This window comes from Heterodontus francisci, chromosome 10 (genome assembly GCF_036365525.1).
Source record: "Heterodontus francisci isolate sHetFra1 chromosome 10, sHetFra1.hap1, whole genome shotgun sequence".
Taxonomy (NCBI): Eukaryota; Metazoa; Chordata; class Chondrichthyes; order Heterodontiformes; family Heterodontidae; genus Heterodontus; species Heterodontus francisci.
The window spans coordinates 47498157-47519438 of NC_090380.1; the positions used below are offsets into that span (position 1 = coordinate 47498157).

Sequence of the window (21282 nt, forward strand, 5' to 3'; positions counted from 1 at the left end):
CCTTTCTAATAGCACTGTGGGTCTACCTACCCCACATGGACTGCAGCGGTTCAAGAAGGCAGCTCACCATGTCCTTCTCAAGGGCAATTAGGGATGGGCATTAAATGCTAGCCGAGCCAGTAATGCTACATCCCATGACCAAAAAAAAAAATCGTATTGCTGTTTATGGGAGCTTGATGTTCACAAATTGGCTACCATGTTTTCCTGCATTACATCAGAGACAACAGGATGCCATGAGATCATGGAAAGTGCAGGTTCAACTTCTCTTTACACATTGCTGTTCAGGACGAAAGCCTAATGTGTTTGTATGACATTCCTTTTAACTGCTGTCTGAATGAAAGTGGTAACCAATTTAAGTTGAACAAATTAATGGCTGCATTACAGTGATAGACAGAGGAATATCCTACCAATGCATCAAATATTTCTGTTGCTGATATCACCAACAGTAATATCTAGGCTTTCATTGTAAATGGAGGTCTTGATTTCAATTGACCTTTTGTTTTTAAGTGGCTCAAAAAAAAGAATAGCACTCTAATTTCCACTGCAAGTAGCAAGTAATTGTACATCAGTATTTCTAAATTTGATTGCATAGAGGGTGAATTGGAGGCTTGCAGTTTTTATTTTACAACAAATGAAATTTCACCACCAGTGTTCAGTTTAATTGGATAACACGGGTTTGCTTTCCCTGGTTTTGAAAAGAAATGGGAAACATTCTTTAAATTATTGTTTATACTTGTCCTTGTGATATTCATTGGGATAATTCATGTCAAGTGTCAACATATAAAGTGAAAAAAAATCTCTTTGAAAGAAACATTTGTGCTGCTGCACTACATCTCTGTTGTGTTCATTTGAACACTTACAAAATAATACCTTTTGAGGATAAAGTCACATTCAAAAACAATAGGTGCAATTCCCTCATCTTTTTACAGCTACCTGGGTTCTGATCTCTGCATTGTGTAAGATTAGAGAAGCATGCATTGAATTTAAAATCCCCTTCACAGAATAATGCTCTGCGAGTGGGGTGGATGATGGGGAGGAGTAACATTTTAAATGTTTTTTTTTTACAGAATTTCAAGAAGAATGACTATTTTAGAAGAAAATAAGCATTTGCTTTACTTTAATAATCTATTCCTAATTTTTTTTCTTCTTTCAGAGTTTCTGAGTGAGTTGTAACTATGTTATAAAACAGAGGATAAAGGACTAACATTACGATCATGCATTTTTTAAATAGTCGCACTCTAAAGTAGTATAGAATGACAGATCAGACTTTTACCATTGATTTGTTTATATTTTTGCTTGATATTGTTAATTTGACCCCTCCCACTCCTTTGGCGTTCCCTTCTCTCATCATTTCACATTGCAGAGGGACTCTCAAAATGCCAGGAGTATTCCGTGTTCGCGGCTACGAGTTTAAGATTGGATAAAAGAGTTAGAGAATCTCGTTTTTTTTAAAAAAGAGATTCCTTTTATACAATTTCCATGTTAATTTTGCTATTGCTATTTTTTTAAATCAACTTTTATCCCAAACTTATTTTTTTGCTGTATTTGTTTTTCATTTCACAACTTCTTGCATGCTTGGAGAATGTGCAGAGGTGATTTACTCGAATGGTACTTTGTAAGAGGGACTTCATTTATGTGGAGGGACTAGAGAAACTCAGATTGTTCTTAGAGAAGAGAAGCTTAAGGAGGAATTTACTAGAGGTGTTCAAAATTATGAAGGGTTTTGATAGAGTAGATTGGGACAAACTGTTTCCACTGCCAAGAGGGTCAATAACTGGAGGAGACAAATCGAAGGGGAGATGAGAATTTCTTTTTCACATGGCGCATTATTATGATCTGGAATACATTGTCTGATAGGTGGTGGAAATAGATTCAATAATAACTTTCAAACAAGAATTGAATATATACTTGAAAGGGAAAACCTTGCAGGGCTATGGAGAAAGAGCAGGGGAGTGGGACTAATTGGATAGCTTCTTCAAAGAGCCAGCACTGGCATGATTGGCCGAGTGGCCGCCTTCTGTGCTGTACAATTCTATCATTCCTTAGCTACTTATTGTTAGGTACACACTTGATTTAGGTCTTTTGTGATGCATAATTATTATCTGTATTTTTAATGCACATTAGATAAAATTCTCAGCAAGTTTAATTTACATTCCAATGCTTATCTCAATTCTTTAGGTTGGCTTGATCATTGTAGCGGGTGCCAATATCATGTACTCATTGCACTTTGACTAACAGTTGTTGTTGTTGTAGGACATCTTCAATCTTGTATTATTGGGCTGGGTTTTGTGAAGTCAGTGGGGCTCCCAGCTCCAGGTTGAAAAGGCAGGGGGAGCCCCTCCTCAGCCTTTCCAAGCACTCCCTCCATGACCCCCCCACCCCCCCACAGCGTGATCTTGCACTGTTCTAACAATTAAGTCGCCGGCATTGGAATCTTGGGATCATTGGTATTGGCAGCACCACTGGGAGTAGTGGTGGCCATTGTTGGTACTGCAGAGACTTTGGACCCAGGTCCAGCACTGGAGACCCAGACCTCAGGTAAGTGAAGCAGGGTTGCCGGGGCCAGTCCGGAAGGCCCTGGCGCGGGGTGGGGGGGGGAGGGTTGTTGGGAGGGGTAAGCGTGTAGTACAGGGGGAGGGGGATTGAGGGGGTTCCTCTGTGGGCCACAGATTGCCCGCTTAGGAGGGGTACCCCCAAACCCACAGGGAGGGTGCCTCGTATTACTGGGTTAAATCGAAGCGGTGTGGGTGAGGCCCTTAAATGGCCATTTATAGGCCACAGTTGGCCTCTGGGTGGGAAGGCTTTGGTGGCCTATCCTGCCCCTGAAAAAATCACTTGGTGATGGGGAGATGATGGGCTCTCTGCCCCCTGCCTCCTGTTGCAATTCTAAGGGCCCCCGCCTGACAGGACCCATAAAATCCAGCCCAGTATAGTCTCTGAGTCTGGCAACCCTGCTCAAAGTGGTGAAAACATGTGCATCTGTTCAGCCTGGTTTTCACAGTTTGGCCAGTCGTTCAGAGAAGACGATCAAGTTAATGTGATGAAGTGCTAGGTTTGCCGCCTTCTCCCTCACTGCAAATTAGTAAATATATAGCTTCAGGAGGATAGGAAAGCCCTTTGAAGTCTTGGTTCTTATAGGCTCTCATTTGTAAAAGAAAGCTTCAATGATGTCTAAAAGTTCAACCATCTTGCAATCCACAACAGTGGCCAAGATCCTGCCTAACAAGTGTTTATGCTCTTAGTGGAGTTTGCCTTGGCTACATGTACGAATATGAAAGAACAATTCATTCAAAGTGCATTAATAGCCAACAGTTTTAAGTCAAAAAGTAAGTGAATCTAAGGACACATGAGATTTGTTTACTGTAATAGAAGGCAGAATTTTCCAGTGGACTTCAGGATCCTTATGTCAGGACCAAATGGAGGTCCCGGGTCCACACCTGCCAGCAGCAAAACCAGTGGAGCAATCTTCCCGAAGGCACCTACCTAATTGGCTGCCTCCAGGATTTCTGTTCGCAGTTCCGAGGCAAGACATTGGTGAGGAGGGGGAGAGGAGCGAAATTATCAGGACGGGTGGGGGGAAGAGACGTTGGGCTGGATTTTACTATCGTGACGCAACTTGCGGCAGCACACTTTGAAGTCGATAGTCCGCCTGGGTGCAGCGGCTGCCACTGAGCCCCCACGATATTTTGAACGGGGGCTCATTTAAATGGAGGGAGCAGAATGGCTATCCCCAATGATGTAGAGGGGGCGGCCGCTCTGTCCCCACCAACAGCTTCCGGTGCCACCGCGCAGGCTCCAGCGCCATTTTTAAACGGCTTCAAGCCCTGCAGTTTAATTTAAATCTATAAAGGTCCCACTGGACTAAAATTGTACATTAAAATTTTATTTAAACTTTGAATCCCCTTTCACATACGCCCACTGAGTTCACCATCCCTACAAGCAATTACAATACTTCCTCCTCGATTCCCCCGCCCTGAAATTTTTATTCCTCCTCCCTCCCCACTAATGTCATGCCTCAGAACTCTGAATGGAGTTCCAAAGACGTGAGAGTTCTGGCCGGCTGGCTGGAATATCGGTGTGGGACGATCGTTGCTACCAGGTAAGTAATTATTCTTTCATTTTAATCTAATTTGCATATTAAGATGAAGGCCCCGCTGCCGAGCGGTGGGGGAGTGGCGGTGGGAGGGGGTGGTGGGGGGGTGCAGGGCGGGGCCACACCGAGGCCTTGCTCCCACTGGTAAAATATGGCGGGCCCTTCTGGGCATGGAGGTCGTGGTGGGCCTCTCCTGGAAGGATTTTCCGGGCCCTCACCCGCCACGACCGCTGATGCTGGAAGGCTCATAAAAGTAAGCCGTTTGTATTGGCTAAGAGGATGTTGGGAAGGGATTGAAGGGTAAATGTAGCAAAGTTTGGGGGGGCACAATTGGTGATGGGAAGAAAAGTTTTTTATGTGTCTTAAATACATTTAATGGTCATTGGAGGGGTGGGAGAGGGGCCTCGATTGGTTAATAAAGTTTGTAATTTTAATTTGCCCTCCATGTCTCTTTAAAAATTAAAATTGCCGGTAAAGGCTTGAAGCCCTTTAAAAATGGCACTGCGCCTGCACAATGGCGCCGGACACCATTGCTGGGGATGGAGCGGTCGCCCCCCGATGATGTCATCAGGAGGCGGCCGCTCCACCCCCTCAATTTAAATGAGCCCCTGTGCGAAATATTGCGAGGGCTCAGCGACTGTGCATCTGCGTGAGCGGACCGCAATGATCAGAGCATGCTATCGTGATTTGCGGCGCAGTCATAAAATTCAGCCTAATAGAACTTTTTCAGATTTTCAGAAGATCTTTTGAAACAGTACATGAACCAAAATACATAATGCATGATAATTCAGCAATGCAGTCATTGTTGTATGACTTTTTTCCTCCTCTACTGCCTTCTACTAAAAACATTTATCTGCGCAGAGCACAGTTCCACAGGAACCTTTGCTATCTTGGCTCAGTAGTCATTATTTATGTAGGAGCTTCAGTAGTGAGCATCAGGAGGCTATTTATCAGCAGGACTTAATAGCTGAGCCCAATCCTCCTGTTATCTAGCATCCAAGAAAATGCATTTCCAGGAGAGGCCACCAGACAGTAATTGGGAGCAGAAACCCTTGGATCATTTTCCCTTTTCTAACCCGTATCCTTCCAGCCAGGATAATTATTCCCTGTCTAAACCATTGGTGCTATATGTGGTGCCCAATAGCTTCCCAAACTGCGATCATCTAACTCAGTACAATTGGAGATTAGATCTGACCCTTTCTGGTTTTTATGGTTCATCTACTCAGTGGACAAACACTTGCCGAGCCCTTGGATGAGTTCTTTGTTTTGAGATCTATACTTAAGTTGACACAAACAATAACATTTTGACACAACTATATGTCAAGCAGTATTCATCCAATATGTGACAAACAATCATAAAACCTCACTGCTTAAATAATGGATTTAGTAGTGTTTATCAGTCATAAGTAGATAGCTTTCCTCTATTAGTGGTATCCATTATAAGGTGGCAATAAAATAGAAAATACTGGAAATACACAGCAGATCCATCTGCATCTGAAAAGAGGAAAGATATATTAATCTTCCAGATAGAAGCCCTTCATCATAACTGTTTTGACCCTTTCAAAAGGAGCTAGGTCAATATCTGTCCAGAAGGGAATTGGGTGTTTGTTAATTATAAAAATATAGCTTATTAATACAGGGAGAAGGGGGAAAATCTAGTACTTCATCCACATTATCTCAATACATCATCTTTGATCTCCAACCCAGCTGTGAAAACCGGGCTGAACATATGCACATTCTGTGACCACTTTGAGCAGTGTCACCAGACTCAGACAATGGTACAAGATTAATAGATCCATATTTAAATGGGAATTTGGAAGAGAGCCTGGGGATTTTGGCTGAGAATGTTTGGAGAAGAATGGCCATGATTAAGGTAGCCATGAATGGATTGTGAAAGGAGCGTGCTTCATGGGCTGAATGGCCATTTTTCATTCCAGCTTTCTAATATTCTTCAGACTTTCAGCTTTGCTTATTTTTTCCCCCTCGATTTCCATCTGTGGCCCTGATCGGATTGATTGCACGTGAATCTGTTGGAGAAACAGTTTAATGTGCCAAATGACACTTTCCATTCATGTTCCTTTATATTTTATGTTGACTCATTCAGAAATTACAAATTATTAGAAAACTAATTTAAATCTTCAGTTTTACATTTGAAGCACTTTGTTCCCGTTGGTGCGTAGGATATTTAAAATGATCAGAAAGCATTTTAAAAAACAGAAGCATTTACCTCAACAGAGGGGCAGTGATTTAGCTTAAACATTTAGTCACGACAGTAACCAGACATTACTCTGAAGTAGAGGTATTGCTGTTATCTGATCTGTTCAAAGTGCAAGATATACCTTAATCTTTGAGCCACCCAAGAGTTCCAAATTCTGGTGTAAGCCTTATGCAACATATAGAGTTAATAGTCCCTGATTTCCCTAAATGCATAACTTAAAACTCTAGTCATTTGACTTGTTCTTTTACCAAAATAATTGTCAACTGGATATATTACATTGCTGAGGTAAAGTATGAGCTTTTTGAGCCTATTGCTTTATTTGTAGCATAGAGCAGGATGTTTGAGAGATCTAACCTAGTGAAATTAACATAATTTTCACACAATAGTACAATTTGTTTGAAATGATTTTTAAATTTCAGTGAACAAATGGCTGAGTTCTATTCTTGACCAGGAATAGATCATTTTTTCTGTGCTATTAATTGTTGTAATTGTATTTAATGTGCTCCTTTCAAGATTTGGGGCGGGAGGGAAAAAGTTGCATGGTATTTGAGCCTCACTTTACATACTTTTATTTTCTTTGGAGCTGTTGGAAACATGGCTGCCATTTCCACCATTAAATTCAAGCGATGCTTGCAGCTCTATCTGTTTAGCACATAGAAACGAATGCTGCATCATGTGTTCCATCTTGAAGACACACAGGCTGCATGGTATTTTTTCAATCTATTTTTGACATATTTCTATGAATTCCATGATGCTTCATTACAGTCCTGATCCATTTTTCTGTTCATGCCTTTTTTTATTTGAGTAGTTTTTTTTGTTAAGCTAGCTGATGCACAAGCTGGTTAGATTGTAAAATATGATATATCACTGGTGTAGCTGAACAGCTAATGTCAGGACTTGCATGGTCTGAAAATCTCTTTTTTTAATAAATGGTAAGATGCGTCTGTGCCCAGTGTTTGAATAATTCCTTACTCTTCATCATTGCTATCTTACCAAACCTTTGTGTTTGGGGGAGTGGGGGGGAGGGGGAGGGTGCGGCGGGGGTGGGAGGGGGGTTTAGTGGGAAGGATGCATTAACTTGCTCAATGTTTAAAATCTTTTGTCGGAGCTCAGTTCAGACAGTTACTTTCTTATCAATTTTAAAATAATTGCTATGAAAACTCATTAACAACACACGTTCTCCCTTTATCATGGTGCTTATTTAGTTGCCTGTGAAATTGGAAGAAAATGTATATGTATTAATCAGGCATTTGCTGAGAGTGGGTAAAGTGAGATCTTACAAAGCTGTGTGGCACAGGCTTTGAACAACTTCTACCCAACTGCACTTATCTTTGCTCAGTCTATATCTTTAACTTTACAATTTCATTGAAAAAAATAAGTTCTAAATTGGGCTACAAAATCTACTCCACAGAAATAGTAATGTATTTATTATTTTTAAAAAATGGGAATTGGTATTTAGCAGAAACACTCAGTAATTTCTGTAACAGATGGAATTAAACTATATCCATTTTAGTACCTTGAGTTTACAATCCTTAAACTTGATGTATGATTCTATCTTTCTAACTGTGTAATAACTGAAACGAACTTGCATAATTCCCAATAAGAAAATTGTTTCTCTGTGTCAATTTATGTTAAAGGAATCTTTGAAGGACAATTTTAGGAAGATGAAATGCCATATTTCCTAATAGCACTATCAGCTGTAATAGGTCAAGTGATTTTGCAGGAATTGGAGGTTTTTGCCAACCTAGGTTGTTGTTTCAGCTACAATTATTTTTTTTGTTGAAAATCATGTTATATTTTCACACCAGCAAAGTACCTACGAAGAGAACATTGTAACTGTGCTGACTGAAAGGATACTGCCTGAAACCTCTTATGTGCCTTCCACCTACCTGGCCGAAATACGCCAGCTTCACCAAGCTGTGTGTGATGTGGAGGTTCTGCTCAACTCCCCGGAGCTCCAAGCCAAGGATTTTGAAGATTTCTCCAAGCAGGATGCTTGTTTAAAGGTAGGATATACTGAAGTGAGAGAACATCATTAACTGGAGCCAGATTAAATGAAGATTGCACAAGCAGTTAATCATAAAAGTTGAAAGTAAGAAAATATTTTGAAGCATATTTGTTAGGTGGCTGTCATTAACACATTACTTCCTCTGCCTGTGCCAGTCTTGGACTACCTCAAGCTGAGTCGTCATACAAGGTTTTTGAAACTGTCTGATATGTCTAACTGGAGAAGTTGATTACACAGGAACAGGAATTGGTCACGGCCCATCGAGCCTGCTTCACAGTCCCTGACTTTCCTTCAATATCCCTTAATATCCTTCTTCCTTGTAAAGTCTCTCTCGTAAATACCTCAGTTGATTTTGCATTTATGGTCTTGGGGCAATGGCTTTTTAAATTCTCCTAATTCTTTGTCTGTATTATTTATTTTTCCTGGATTTGCGTATTTCAGATTCCACTATTAGAGGAAAGAGTGATTCCAATTTTCTTTAGTTAGTTTAATCACCTCATTAGATTTTACCTGTCAATTTTGTCATCTTCATTATCTGTAGGGAACACAACAACAACAACTTATGATTATATAGCACCTTACATGTACTAAAATGTCCCCCAAGGCACTTCACATGGGCATTATAAATCATAGTATGACACCGAGCCACATAAGGAGATATTTGGTCAACTAACAAAAAGCTTGGTCAAAGTGGTAGGTTTTATGGAGTATCTTAAAAGAGGAAAGCAAGGTAGAGAGGTGTAGGGATTCCAGAGCTTGGGGCTGAGTCAACTGAAGGCACGGTCACTAATGGCAAAGAGATTATAACCAGGGATGCAGAAGAGACCAGAATTAGAGAAGTGCAGAAATCTTGGAGGGTTGTGGTGCTGGAAGAGATTACAGAGATAGGGAGGGGTGAGGCCATAGACGGATTTGGAAACAAGGACGATAATTTTAAAATCAAGATGTTGCTTGACCAGAAACCAGTGTAAGTCAGCGAGCACAGGGGGCGGTAGGGGAATGGGACTTGGTGCAAGTCAGACATGGGCAGCTGTTTTAGATGATCTCAAGTTTATGGAGGGTAGAATGTGGGAGACCAGCCAGGAATGCATTGGAATAATCAAGTCTAGAAGTAATGGAGGCATGAGTGAGGGTCTCAGCTGCTAATGATCTGAGACGAGCAAAGGCGGGCAATGTTACTGAGGTGGAAATAGACGGTCTTCGTGATGGCACGAATATGAGGTCAGAATCTCGTCTCCGGTTCAAATGTGACACCAAGGTTGCGAACAGATGGCTTAATCTCAGACTGTTGCCCAGGAAAGGGTTGGAGTTGGTAGTTAGGAAGCAGAGTTTGGAGCGGGGACTGAAAGCAATGGCTTCAGTCTTCCCAAAGTTAATTGGAAGAAATTTCTGCTTCTCCACTACTGGATGTCGGAGAAGCAGTCTGATAATTTAGCAACAGTGGAGGAGTCAAGAGAAGTGGTGGTGAGGTGGAGCTGGGTGTCATCAGGATACATGTGAAAACTAATGCTGTTTAGCCAGTTTCCCATCATAAGTAAGTCCTTTCATTCCAGGTATCATGGATGATACTGGCGATAAAGCGACTGAGTTATGATGACTTTCTGAGATTTCTTAGAAGCCTTTCCTAAGGAATAGTATGCAAAGCTGAACACAGTATTCCAGATACAGTGCTATTACAGTATATTACTTGCTGACTTTTATATTGGAAATCTGTTGTGATCCCAGGAGCCTTTGTGATTATTATTTGCATGTGAGTTAGCTTTTAATGACATGCACTTGAATCTTTGAATCACTTTGTTCATCTATTCTTCTCCAGTGCTGGCCCAATTTAAATGTAGTGCAAACTTGTCCGAAATGTACTTCCTCACACTTTATGTTAAACTATATCTTCTCTATTCACTTTGTGTGTCTATGTGGTTTTGTAATTTTCTACTCCTTTTTCAGTTCATTACTACTAAGCTTGGCATCATCTGCAAACTTTGATGTACTGTCCTCTATTTCCAAATCCATTTCATACTTAGATAAAGAAAAGTTAGAGTCTCAGCACAAATCTCTGGGGGCATCACTTGTCAAAGCTCACTAATTAGAAATGTCCCTTTATCCCAACTTTCTGCCTCTTAACAATTTCCTAATCATGCTCAATGCTGTCGCCAATTCCCTGGGTCTCAATGGCAGACCTCTTGTGTAAAACCTTAAATCCATATATAGAATATTTGTTGATCCTCCTCCATGATTCCACTACCTCAGGAACTCTTTCAAAGAACTTTTAGATCAAGATTCATTTCCTATATATTAAAAATGCAAAATATCAGTTCCATGACTAAATGGATATAATATGCTGAGAATGAAGGAACAGAAGGTCCACTGAATGGTGGAACATGATGCTTCCCTTACAAAATTGTCCTTTGTGTTACAAGCTGCATATGTAGGATTGGATAAACTAAGCAATATGCTCCTCTTCCTTGGTTCACAACAATCTATAAATGCCTGTTATGAGTTGTCTCGGATTGGCTTCTGTTGATTTGGTCTTCTGATTTTTTTTCTCTCCTTCCAGCCTGTATGGGGAAGGGAAAGAGATGGAAATTTATCTAGAGAATTGTGGGTAACCATGCAGTGGGAAGTTGGCATCTGCTGCTATTTAGAACTGTTGCTCGACGGTTTGTACAGGACATTCTTCACTTTTGAAATCCTGTTTTTAGTATCTGATCTCAGTATAGAAATCAGCCATCATGTTTCTTCTTCAACAAGTTCAGTTGGTTATAGACTGGGGTATCCCTTTAAGAGTGTGTGTAACCTGCTGGAGGTAATAAATATATTATTGCAGCTATGTACTGAATGTATCCAAAAAGATCATAAAAGGGAGTGAATGCTTTTTGGAAATTCCTGCATAAATGATTTTTAAAACTCCACATAGACTCTTTATTATAGCCATTATGTACAAATGCAAGTCCTTTACTTTCCCTTTAATAGTGACACTGCATTTGTGACCAGTACATGATTTCTAATTTTCTGGTGTTTAACCATTGTACAAGGTGTGTACTTGACCTCACTCTGACTTGGCCTGAAAAGCATTGACCTCTGCGCTTTACATTAATTTTTTTGGCAACCAGATCTTCTTTACATTACACACGTCTCTTGATTTACGTCCACACCTCATCACTTGTTCCTCCACATATATCTGATATGATTATGGCTGACATCAACTTTAATGATATTGATTGCTCTGGTTACACACAAGTATTGCCTTAGGTTTAATTTAGCTGAACTATTAAATTGTCATGAGATGCAGTCATGGGCACAGTTCCATCCTCTCCTGAAATAAATCTCCTGCAGCTACAAATGATCCCTGTACATGCAAGTGATGGTAGAATGGGAACAAAATAGGAGATATGTTTGATTTGAGTTTAATGAATATTTATTTCCTCATAAATGCATTCATCATTGTCATTATCCAGCAGTAAAAGTAGGAAAGCAGTGCATAAATTGTACAGCTGCTGGTTTCGGTAGCTGAAATGAAATTTGGGGCTAACTTGTTCTTGTACTGTGTTGTATGAATATATAATCTTTAAAAAGTCAAAAGGTTGATTATTTAACTCATAATATTCTGACTTGCATAGCATACAATCATATATAGAAATGCTGCAATATGAATGTCGAATGATATCAGAAAAAATTAAAATAACATCATGACTGTTGATATAACTAGGATACGCAGTGGCGAACTGTAAAATAGCATTCTTTTTAAGCAGGTCAGGAGGGCTGACTAACTTACAAATGCTGTGGTTATAATTGAGTTATGATGGTTTTTCTTTCAGAAGTGGGACACAGCTGGTCTCCCACACTGAACACTGAGTATTCCTTTTGCATCCCAGGTTGATGGGATTGCAATTTTTAAATAATAAATCCTTTTCAATTATTTTCATTGAAATTTTGGCAAAGAGTATCACTGGTGGAGCTGGTTTTTCAATAATGCCACACAAGTTGGCATAAAGCAGTAAAATAAAAGCAAAATACTGCAGATGCTGGAAATCTGAAATAAAAACAAGAAATGCTGGAAATGCTCAGCAGGTCTGGCAGCATCTGTGCAGAGAGAAGCAGAGTTAACGTTTCAGGTCAGAGACCCTTCTTCAGAACTGACAAATATTAGAAATGTAAAAGGTTTTAAACAAGTAAAGTGCAGGTGGGACAAGAGATAACAAAAGTGAAGGTGTTGATAGGACAGGGTCACAGAGAATAGCTGACTAGAAGGTCATGGAACAAAGGTGAACGGTATGTTAATAGTGTGCTGAAAGACAAAGCATTAGTAGCCACTACCAAATGCATCTTCCTCTCCCTTCCCCCGTCAGCATTCCGAAGGGATCATTCCCTGCGCGACACCTTTGTCCTTTCCTCCATTACTTCCACCACCTAGTCCCCTTCCCACGACACCTTCCCCTGCATTCGCAGGAGGTGTAATACCTGCCCATTTACCTCCTCTCTCCTCACTATCCAAGACCCCAAACACTCCTTTCAGGGGAAGCAGCGATTTACTTGTACTTCTTTTAATTTAGTATACTGTATTCGCTGCTCACAATGTGGCCTCCTCTACATTGGGGAGACCAAACGCAGAGTGGGTGACTGCTTTGCGGAACATCTCCGCTCAGTTCGTAAGCATGACCTCGAGCTTCAGGTTGCTGGCCATTTCAACACTCCCCCCTGCTCTCATCTCTATCCTGGCCTGGGATTGCTGCAGTGTTCCAATGAACATCAACGCAAGTTCAAGGAACAGCACCTCACTTACCGATTAGGCACACTACAGCTTGCTGGACTGAACATTGAGTTCAGTAATTTCAGAGCATGACGGGTCCTCCTTTTTATGCTTAGTTATTTTTTCTTTTTTTCTTTTTCCTTTTTTATTTGGTTATTTTATTTTAGGTTTTTCAGTTTGTTTAGTTTGTTTCCACTGTGCTTATCCACTGTTTTTTTTTAATGTGTTTTTTTATGTTAGTGCTTGGTGTGCTCTGTGCTTTACAGTCATTCACACCCTCTCTGCACTAATGCTTTGTCTTTCATCACACCATTAACATACCGTTCACCTTTGTTCCATAACCTTCTAGTCAGCTATTCTCTGTGACCCTGTCCTATCAAAACCTTCACCTTTGTTATCTCTTGCTCCACCCCCGCTTTACTTGTTTAAAACCTTTTACATTTCTAATATTTGTCAGTTCTGAAGAAGGGTCTCTGACCTGAAATGTTAACTCTGCTTCTCTCTGCACAGATGCTGCCAGACCTGCTGAGTTTTTCCAGCACTTCTCTTTATGACATAAAGCAGTGCTCACTTCCTGTCAGAGCTGTTTGATTATTGTTCCACTAATCATGTTTCAGTAAAAATAAGGGTAAATTCAGTTGTTCATATTTAAATTATTGACCAGATGTAAAATTATTGTTCAGTGAGAAGGCATGCATATTTTGTGATGTGGAAAAAAGAACAGAAAAATGCCACTTAATTTTCTGGCTTTATAATGCAGTATCATCCTTGGATTGAGTACCTTTAAATTTCTACAAATAGTGGCACTGTGTGGGTTGTTCAATTAATTGAAGTATGCAACCATTCTGTAAATTGGTAAGGATGTTCCTACAGTACAATCATTGAAAGTAAATTATTATTTACAAATTGTATTTACACTTGGAGGGTAAAAGCATATTTGATGACTTAGCCAGTTTATCCAAGGAGTAATCAAGCTGCATAGGACAGGTAAGTTCCAAGTTTGATCCTCAGTTTGTGGTGAATCAACTATCTCAGATAGGGAAGTGGTAAAGAGTGCTACCATTGGCCTCCGTTCCCTTGGATTAGGAGGGCAGATTTATCTGGACTTCCGCTTCCTTTAGTTTAGTTTAGTTTATAGATACAGCACTGAAAACAGGCCCTTCGGCCCACTGAGTCTGTGCCGACCATCAACCACCCATATATACTAATCCTACACTAATCCCATATTCCTACCACATCCCCACCTGTCCCTATATTCCCCTACCACCTACCTATACTAGGGGCAATTTATAATGGCCAATTTACCTACCAACCACCTACCAACCTGCAAGTCTTTTGGCTTGTGGGAGGAAACCGGAGCACCCGGAGAAAACCCACGCAGACACAGGGAGAACTTGCAAACTCCACACAGGCAGTACCCAGAATTGAACCCGGGTCGCTGGAGCTGTGAGGCTGCGGTGCTAACCACTGCGCCACTGTGCCGCCCTGCTAACTATCCTCTACTAGAAGTGTGAATCTTTGGATGTCAAGCTGAGATGTGGTGTGCACGTCTGGCTGAATGGTCTGCTGCCATTTACTGTCCGCTGCCGATGGAATTGTATCCAGTCAGGAATTATTTACAGGAGGTGAAAGGAAGGAAATAAACTGGCAAAGAAAACCTACCAAAATATTTTATTTGATTTTTGTCGATTGCATCAATTATTACAGCAGTAAGATAAGTAGGCTGTATTTTACAAGCTCGCCGCCAATCTCGAAAGACGGCGACATGCACGCGCGGACTTTACTCCGTGGAGCCGCTGCAATATTAAACGCAGCGGCTCATTTACATGGTCGAGGCGGACCACTCATCAGGACAATCGCAAGAATAACCAATGTAAGGGAAAACAACAATTTATACTGCATGAGAAGAAAGTGCTGATTAGTTGGCTAGTAAACTCTGATTAGTAGAGGCATTGCCATGGTGAAGGCACCAGTTTACAGTGACTGACAGTTAACTGCCAAGCTTTTTAAAAATTTAAACCAGGCAGCTTGACTTTGATTGGTCAAGGCATTGTCCTGAGGAATGAACCAGCGAATTGCTGTCACTTATTTTGTTCAGTTGAAACAGGTGCAATGTTTGTACATATTCTTTCTGTCTGCAATGAACAGGGCCCTATGTTTTAATATATGTAGCTTCCAGTACATGCATATGCACCACAATGAGAGCCCGACTGACCATCTTAAATTGGTTGGCAGCGTAATTCTTAGCACACTGTGGATTATTTAGCAAATGTTGTCCCATCGCGGAATCACAGCTAATGTTAGACACTGTTTTGACTTTTGCAAGCACGGGCTGGTTGGGTACTGCCCATTGTGAACAGCAGAAGGTACATGTTGTTTGATATGATCCGCCAGTCTTTGGGATGTACGGCCTATATACCTCGCATCACACTGGCATGGAAATTCATATATCACATTACTCATTTATGTGATAGGCAGGATGTCTTTTTGGCTTGATGGCAGCATCCTGTTAGTGGTGAACAGCACACGTGTTGCTACTGCATAGTAGCAGTGTGAACCGCTAGCTTTACCTGTTGCTCAAATTTTGAGATACATTACCCTTCCAGGGTAACTTGAGGTAGACTGGGCACTTTTCTGGGATGAAAAAGACGGGCTTAGGCCATTCATAAGTTTGCATGATATACAGTGAGAAATGATCTGATCAGGGTAGCCATTGTCACACAGGATGTCTTTGATTCGCCCTATTTCAGCATCAAGCTTGCATGGTGAGCAAATGGCTCGGACCTTATTTATGAGGTTGCCGATAAGGCCAATCTTATAGCACGTGGAACTGTAAGAATCCCAACGCATGTATTGACCAGTGAAGGTAGGTTTGCGATAGACAGTGGTAGAGAACCCCTTAGCAGATTTCTCAACCAGTACGTCAAGGAAAGGGAGCTCATTTGATTGCTTCATTTCAAAGGTGAATTTGAGCACAGGATGGAGCCCATTAAGATGTGTAAGGAAATTATTGCCTGCAGCTACGGATTCAAATATAGCAAATGTATCATCTACATATCGGAAATATGCAAGAGGTAAGAGGTTAGGTGTCATTCCGTCAAAGACATGTTTCTCATGGAACCCAACAAGGATGTTTGCGAGATCTGGGCCTAGATGGGGATCCCATGGCAACACCACCTATTTGGGCAGTCAAGCTGCCTGGTTTAAATTTTAAACAAAGCTTGGCAGTTAACTGTCAGTTACCGTAAACTGGTGCATTCGCCATGGCAACGTCTCTACCAATCAGAGTTCACTTGCCAACCAATCAGCACTCTCTTATGCAGTATAAGTTGTTGTTATCCCTCACTTTGGTTATTCTTGCGATTGTCATGATCAGTGCAAAACGAAAAGCTTTGACAACATGTCTCTATTTTCAGCAATATTTCAAATACATTTACAGATGTAAATTTTGATGCCACCGCCAGATGGCGGGCGTCCGCCACGAGGCCTCGTCACCACCGGCAATATGGAGCAGGGCCTTCCCAGTGTCGAGGCCCGTGGCGAGCCTCGCCTGGAGACATTTTCCGGGCCCCCCTGCCACCAGCCCTCCCTGTTGGGAGGGCTGTAAAATCCAGTCCAAGCATCTGCTGATTACATGGGTGATATCTGTAAAGGAATTGGTATCTTTTCCAACCCTAAAGCAGATAATGCCAATAGGCATTGCAGGACTCGAATATCCATCTCTGATCCATATAGTTGGATCTGCAATACTTTAATGTTGAGTGTAATTTTTCAGCAGAGGTTGTAGAGCAGTTTAAAGTGGTCTCACTGAAAAGGATCCCCAGTTTTATGCACAATGTTCAGCACCATTCGCAACTCCTCAGATACTGAAGCAGTCCATGTAGAAATGCAGCAAGGCCTGGACAATATCCAGGTTTGGGCTGATAAGTGGCAAGTAACATTCGCGCCACACAAGTGCCAGGCAATGACCATCTCCAACAAGGGAGAATCTAACAATCTCCCCTTGACATTGAATGGCATTACAATCGCTGAATCCCACACTATCAACATCCTGGGGGTTACCATTGACCAGAAACTGAACTAGAGTAGCCATATAAATGCCGTGGCTACAAGAGAAGGTCAGCGGCTAGGAAACCTATGGCGAATAACTCACCTCCTAACTCCCCAAAGCCTGTCCACCATCTACAAGGCACAAGATGGGTGCAGCTCCAACAACACTCAAGAAGCTCGACACCATCCAAGACAAAGCAGCCCACTTTATTGGCACTCCATCCACAAACATTCACTGCCTCCACCACTGACGCACAGTGGCAGCAGTGTGTACCATCTACAAGATGTACTGCAGCAACGCAGCAAGACTCCTTAGACAGCACCTTCCAAACCCGCGACCTCTACCACCTAGAAGGACAAGGGCAGCAAATGCATGGGAAACCACCACCTGCAAGTTCCCCTCCAAGTCACACACCATCCTGACTTGGAACTATATCGCCGTTCCTTCAGTGTCGCCCAGTCAAAATCTGGAACTCCCTTCTTAACAGCACTGTTGGTATACCTACCTCACATGGACTGCAGAGGTTCAAGAAGGCAGCTCACCATCACCGTCTCAAGGGCAATTAGGGATGGGCAATACATGCTGGCTTAGCCAGCGATGCCCACATCCCATGAATGAATAAAAAAGTTTATTTTACTTATTATGAAGCAGTGAGAGAAAGCTGAGTATAATGTTCTGTCCCCCACCACGGGTTTTGCCCATCTGGAGTGGGTCCCTATGAAGCTTTGGGAGGAATCTACTGCCCTCAGGCTCTGAGCATGAGTCGGGACCATTTCCAGGTTCTGATCCCGCTCTGAATGTCAGGATGCCCATCTGTGGGATCTTTCTGGAGGCGGCCAATTATGAGGCTGCCTCCTGTCCAGATCCCAGTCAGAGGGCCTGCAGCGCTGGAAGGACAGCAGTCCCATCACCAGAGGTGGGTGCTGCCACTGTCAGAGGGGAATGTGAGGGTGCCTCCATCTTGAGGTGCCCTCCGAAGAGGTATCTGCATTACTGAAATGAACAGTAGCCACAGCTGCGAGGCCACCCCTGTGGAGGAGAAACCCCTCTTTGTGATGGCCAGCGCCAGCAGCTGTAGTCCACAGATGGCTGCAGCTCTGAGGGGAGGTTAGTGTTGGAAATCTCATGGGGCCCCCCAGGCCAGCTGGCGGTAAGGCTCCTCCAGCACCTCCGGGCTTGGTCCTCAGTGGGAGGCCCGTCCGCCACCAGGAAGATTCTGGCAGTGACCCCAATCAGCCCACAAATGGGCGGTTAATTATTCATATGGGCTACCCCCCCCACTGCTGGGTAGGTAGCCTCTGCAGGTGTTAACCCACCTCTGGGAAGATTGCCCGGAGGCAGGAACGCGCGGGCTACTGACCTGACACATCTTTCTCAGAAATTCCAACCTTGACAACCTTTATTTCACCCTTCATGAGCAATGAAACTCTAAAAAATCCAAGATTTTTAGCTTTTTTAATTTATAATTTGTCAGTGCATTTTTATGAGTGGTTTCTCTCATGTATTTTTGTTGGCATTTTTATTCCAGTTTGAAAAAATGAGAATTATTTTTCTTTCTCTTAACTGTATGTAATGTTTATGTGGAATGTACATCAAGCAAATATCTGCTAAGCCACTGGAAACGAGGGAAATATTTTCAAGCTTGAGTGAAACGGAATCCACTGGGAAAAAGGTGGGCACAGAAAAAGAATTATTGCAATACAAATCTTCAAGGGATCTCAGGGAACTACAAGGCATCTAAGTTTTTTTTAAAAAGGTGATAGGCAAGACAAGTTAAATATAGTATATCAAAACCGAATTGTTATAAGATGAAAGGCGACGTGTCATTGAGAGCAGCAGACATCAGAGTGGACTGCCTGCACTTACTATTATATCACTAACTATATCTGTAGGTTCTGGCACACCTATGAAACAATGATTGTGAGGATCTGACTATAAGCTTCACATCAGTCTGAAATCTATTGCACATCTGTGTCATCTACAACATCGATTCCTGCAATCATAAGGATGGCATTGCTAGTGGTACTCAAGGTGACCTTCTCCCTCAACATTTTTGTGACCATCTCCTTCCAGGCTAGTGTAAGGATCATCTCCAGGACAAGTACATTGGGATACATGTTCGCAAGGATTCTCTCATTTTTCCCCTGTAACATTGGCAGAAGAGTCATAGAAACCCTGGAATAAAGTACTGTAAATAGCATTTACGCCATTATTTTCGGGATATCTGCAGATCTTCCACTGAACAGTTCCTACAGATTGGAGGGTAGCTAATGTAACCCCACTATTTAAAAAGGGAGGTAGCGAGAAAGCATGGAATTATGGACCAGTCAGCCTGATGTTGGTAGTGGGGAAAATTCGAGAGTCCATTATCAAAGATTTTATAGCAGAGCACTTAGAGAACAGTGGTAGAATCGGGCAGAGTCAGCATGGATTTACGAAAGGGAAATCATGCTTGACAAATCTACTAGAATTCTTCGAGGATGTAACTGGTAGAGTTGATGAGGGGGAGCCAGTGGATGTGGTTTATTTGAATTTTCAGAAGGCTTTCGACAAAGTCCCACATAAGAGATTAGCATGTAAAATTAAAGCGCATGGGATTGGGGGTAGTGTATTGCAATGGATAGAAAATTGGTTGGCAGACAGGAAACAAAGAGTTGGGATAAATGGGTCTTTTTCCGAATGGCAGGCAGTGACCAGTGGGGTACCGCAGGGATCAGCGCTAGGACCCCAGCTATTCACAATATACATTAATGATTTAGATGAGGGAACTAAATGTAATATCTCCATATTCGCAGATGACGCAAAACTGGGTGGGGAGGGTGAGTTGTGAGGAGGATGCATAGAGGCTTCAGGGTGATTTGGACAAGTTGAGTGAGTGGGCTAATGCATGGCAGATGCAGTCTAATGTGGATAAATGTGAGGTTGTCCACTTTGGTAGCAAAAACAGGAAGGCAGATTATTATCTGAATGCCTATAAACTGAGAGAGGGGAATATGCAGCGAGACCTGGGTGTTCTCGTACACCAGTCGCTGAAGGTAAGCATGCAGGTGCAACAGGCGGTAAAAAAGGCAAAAGGTATGTTGACCTTCATAGCAAGAGGATTCGGGTCCAGGAGCAGCGATGTCTTGCTGCAATTATACAGGGCCTTGGTGAGGCCACACCTGGAATATTGTGTGCATTTTTGCTCTCCTAATCTGAGGAAGGATGTTCTTGCTATAAAGGGAGTGCAGCGAAGGTTTACCAGACTGATTCTTGGGATGGTGGGACTGACGTATGAGGAGAGATTGAGTTAGTTTGGATTATATTCGCTGGAGTTCAGAAGAGTGAGGGGGGATCTCATAGAAACCTAGAAAATTCTAACAGGACTTGACAGGGTAGATGCAGGAAGGATGTTCCCGATGGTGGGGGAGTCCAGAACCAGGGGTCATAGTCTAAAGATACGGGGTAAACCTTTCTGGACTGAGATGAGGAGAAATTTCTTCACCCAGAGAGTGGTGAGCCTGTGGAATTCACTACCACAGAAAGCAGTTGAGGCCAAAATATTGTATGTTTTCAAGAAGGAGTTGGATATAGCTCTTGGGTCTAAAGGGATCAAAGGGTATGGGGTGAAAGCGGGAACAGACTACTGAGTTGGATAATCAGCCATGATCATAATGAATGGCGAAGCAGGCTCGAAGGGCCGAATGACCTACTCCTGCTCCTATTTTCTATGTTTCTATTGAGGTAGAGTCCATGGAATTTTGCACACATATTAGGTGACTAATATAGACAGTACTGTCATCTCCTTTCCCATTGAATTGGAACAGCTACAAGATGTATCTGCCTGATGTTACTTAACCATTATATTTCCCAACGTCCAGGGATCATTATCTGACAGCTATTTTGCTATCCTGCAACCCATTCTGCATGTCTACGTAAACTCACAAGCTAATAGGGTGGGTACCCAGGCCTGCCACATCAAAGCCATCAGACTGTCTTATAGTTATTTTTAGAGATGGCATTAATTTTCAGAATAATAGTTTAAACTTTCAAATATCAAATCTTCTCAACAATCAGATATGAGGAAATGTTTTTGAAGTGGTTGGCAGTAGTTCCTCTTTTTGATATTCATTCATGGGATCTGAGCTTCGCTGGCTAGGCCAGCATTTATTGCCCATCTCGAATT

General features: G+C 42.1%; 1 protein-coding gene across 7 annotated transcripts in view; it reads left to right on the forward strand.

Annotated features, from left to right (window-relative positions):
• dmd (dystrophin) overlaps positions 1–21282 on the forward strand; it is a 1950296-nt gene that overhangs the window by 906705 nt on the left and 1022309 nt on the right. For all 7 annotated transcript variants that reach the window (XM_068040560.1, XM_068040554.1, XM_068040555.1 and 4 more), the window contains one exon: positions 8120–8317. In XM_068040560.1, the coding sequence (XP_067896661.1) occupies positions 8120–8317 (198 nt within the window). The remainder of the gene's footprint in view (positions 1–8119; positions 8318–21282) is intronic.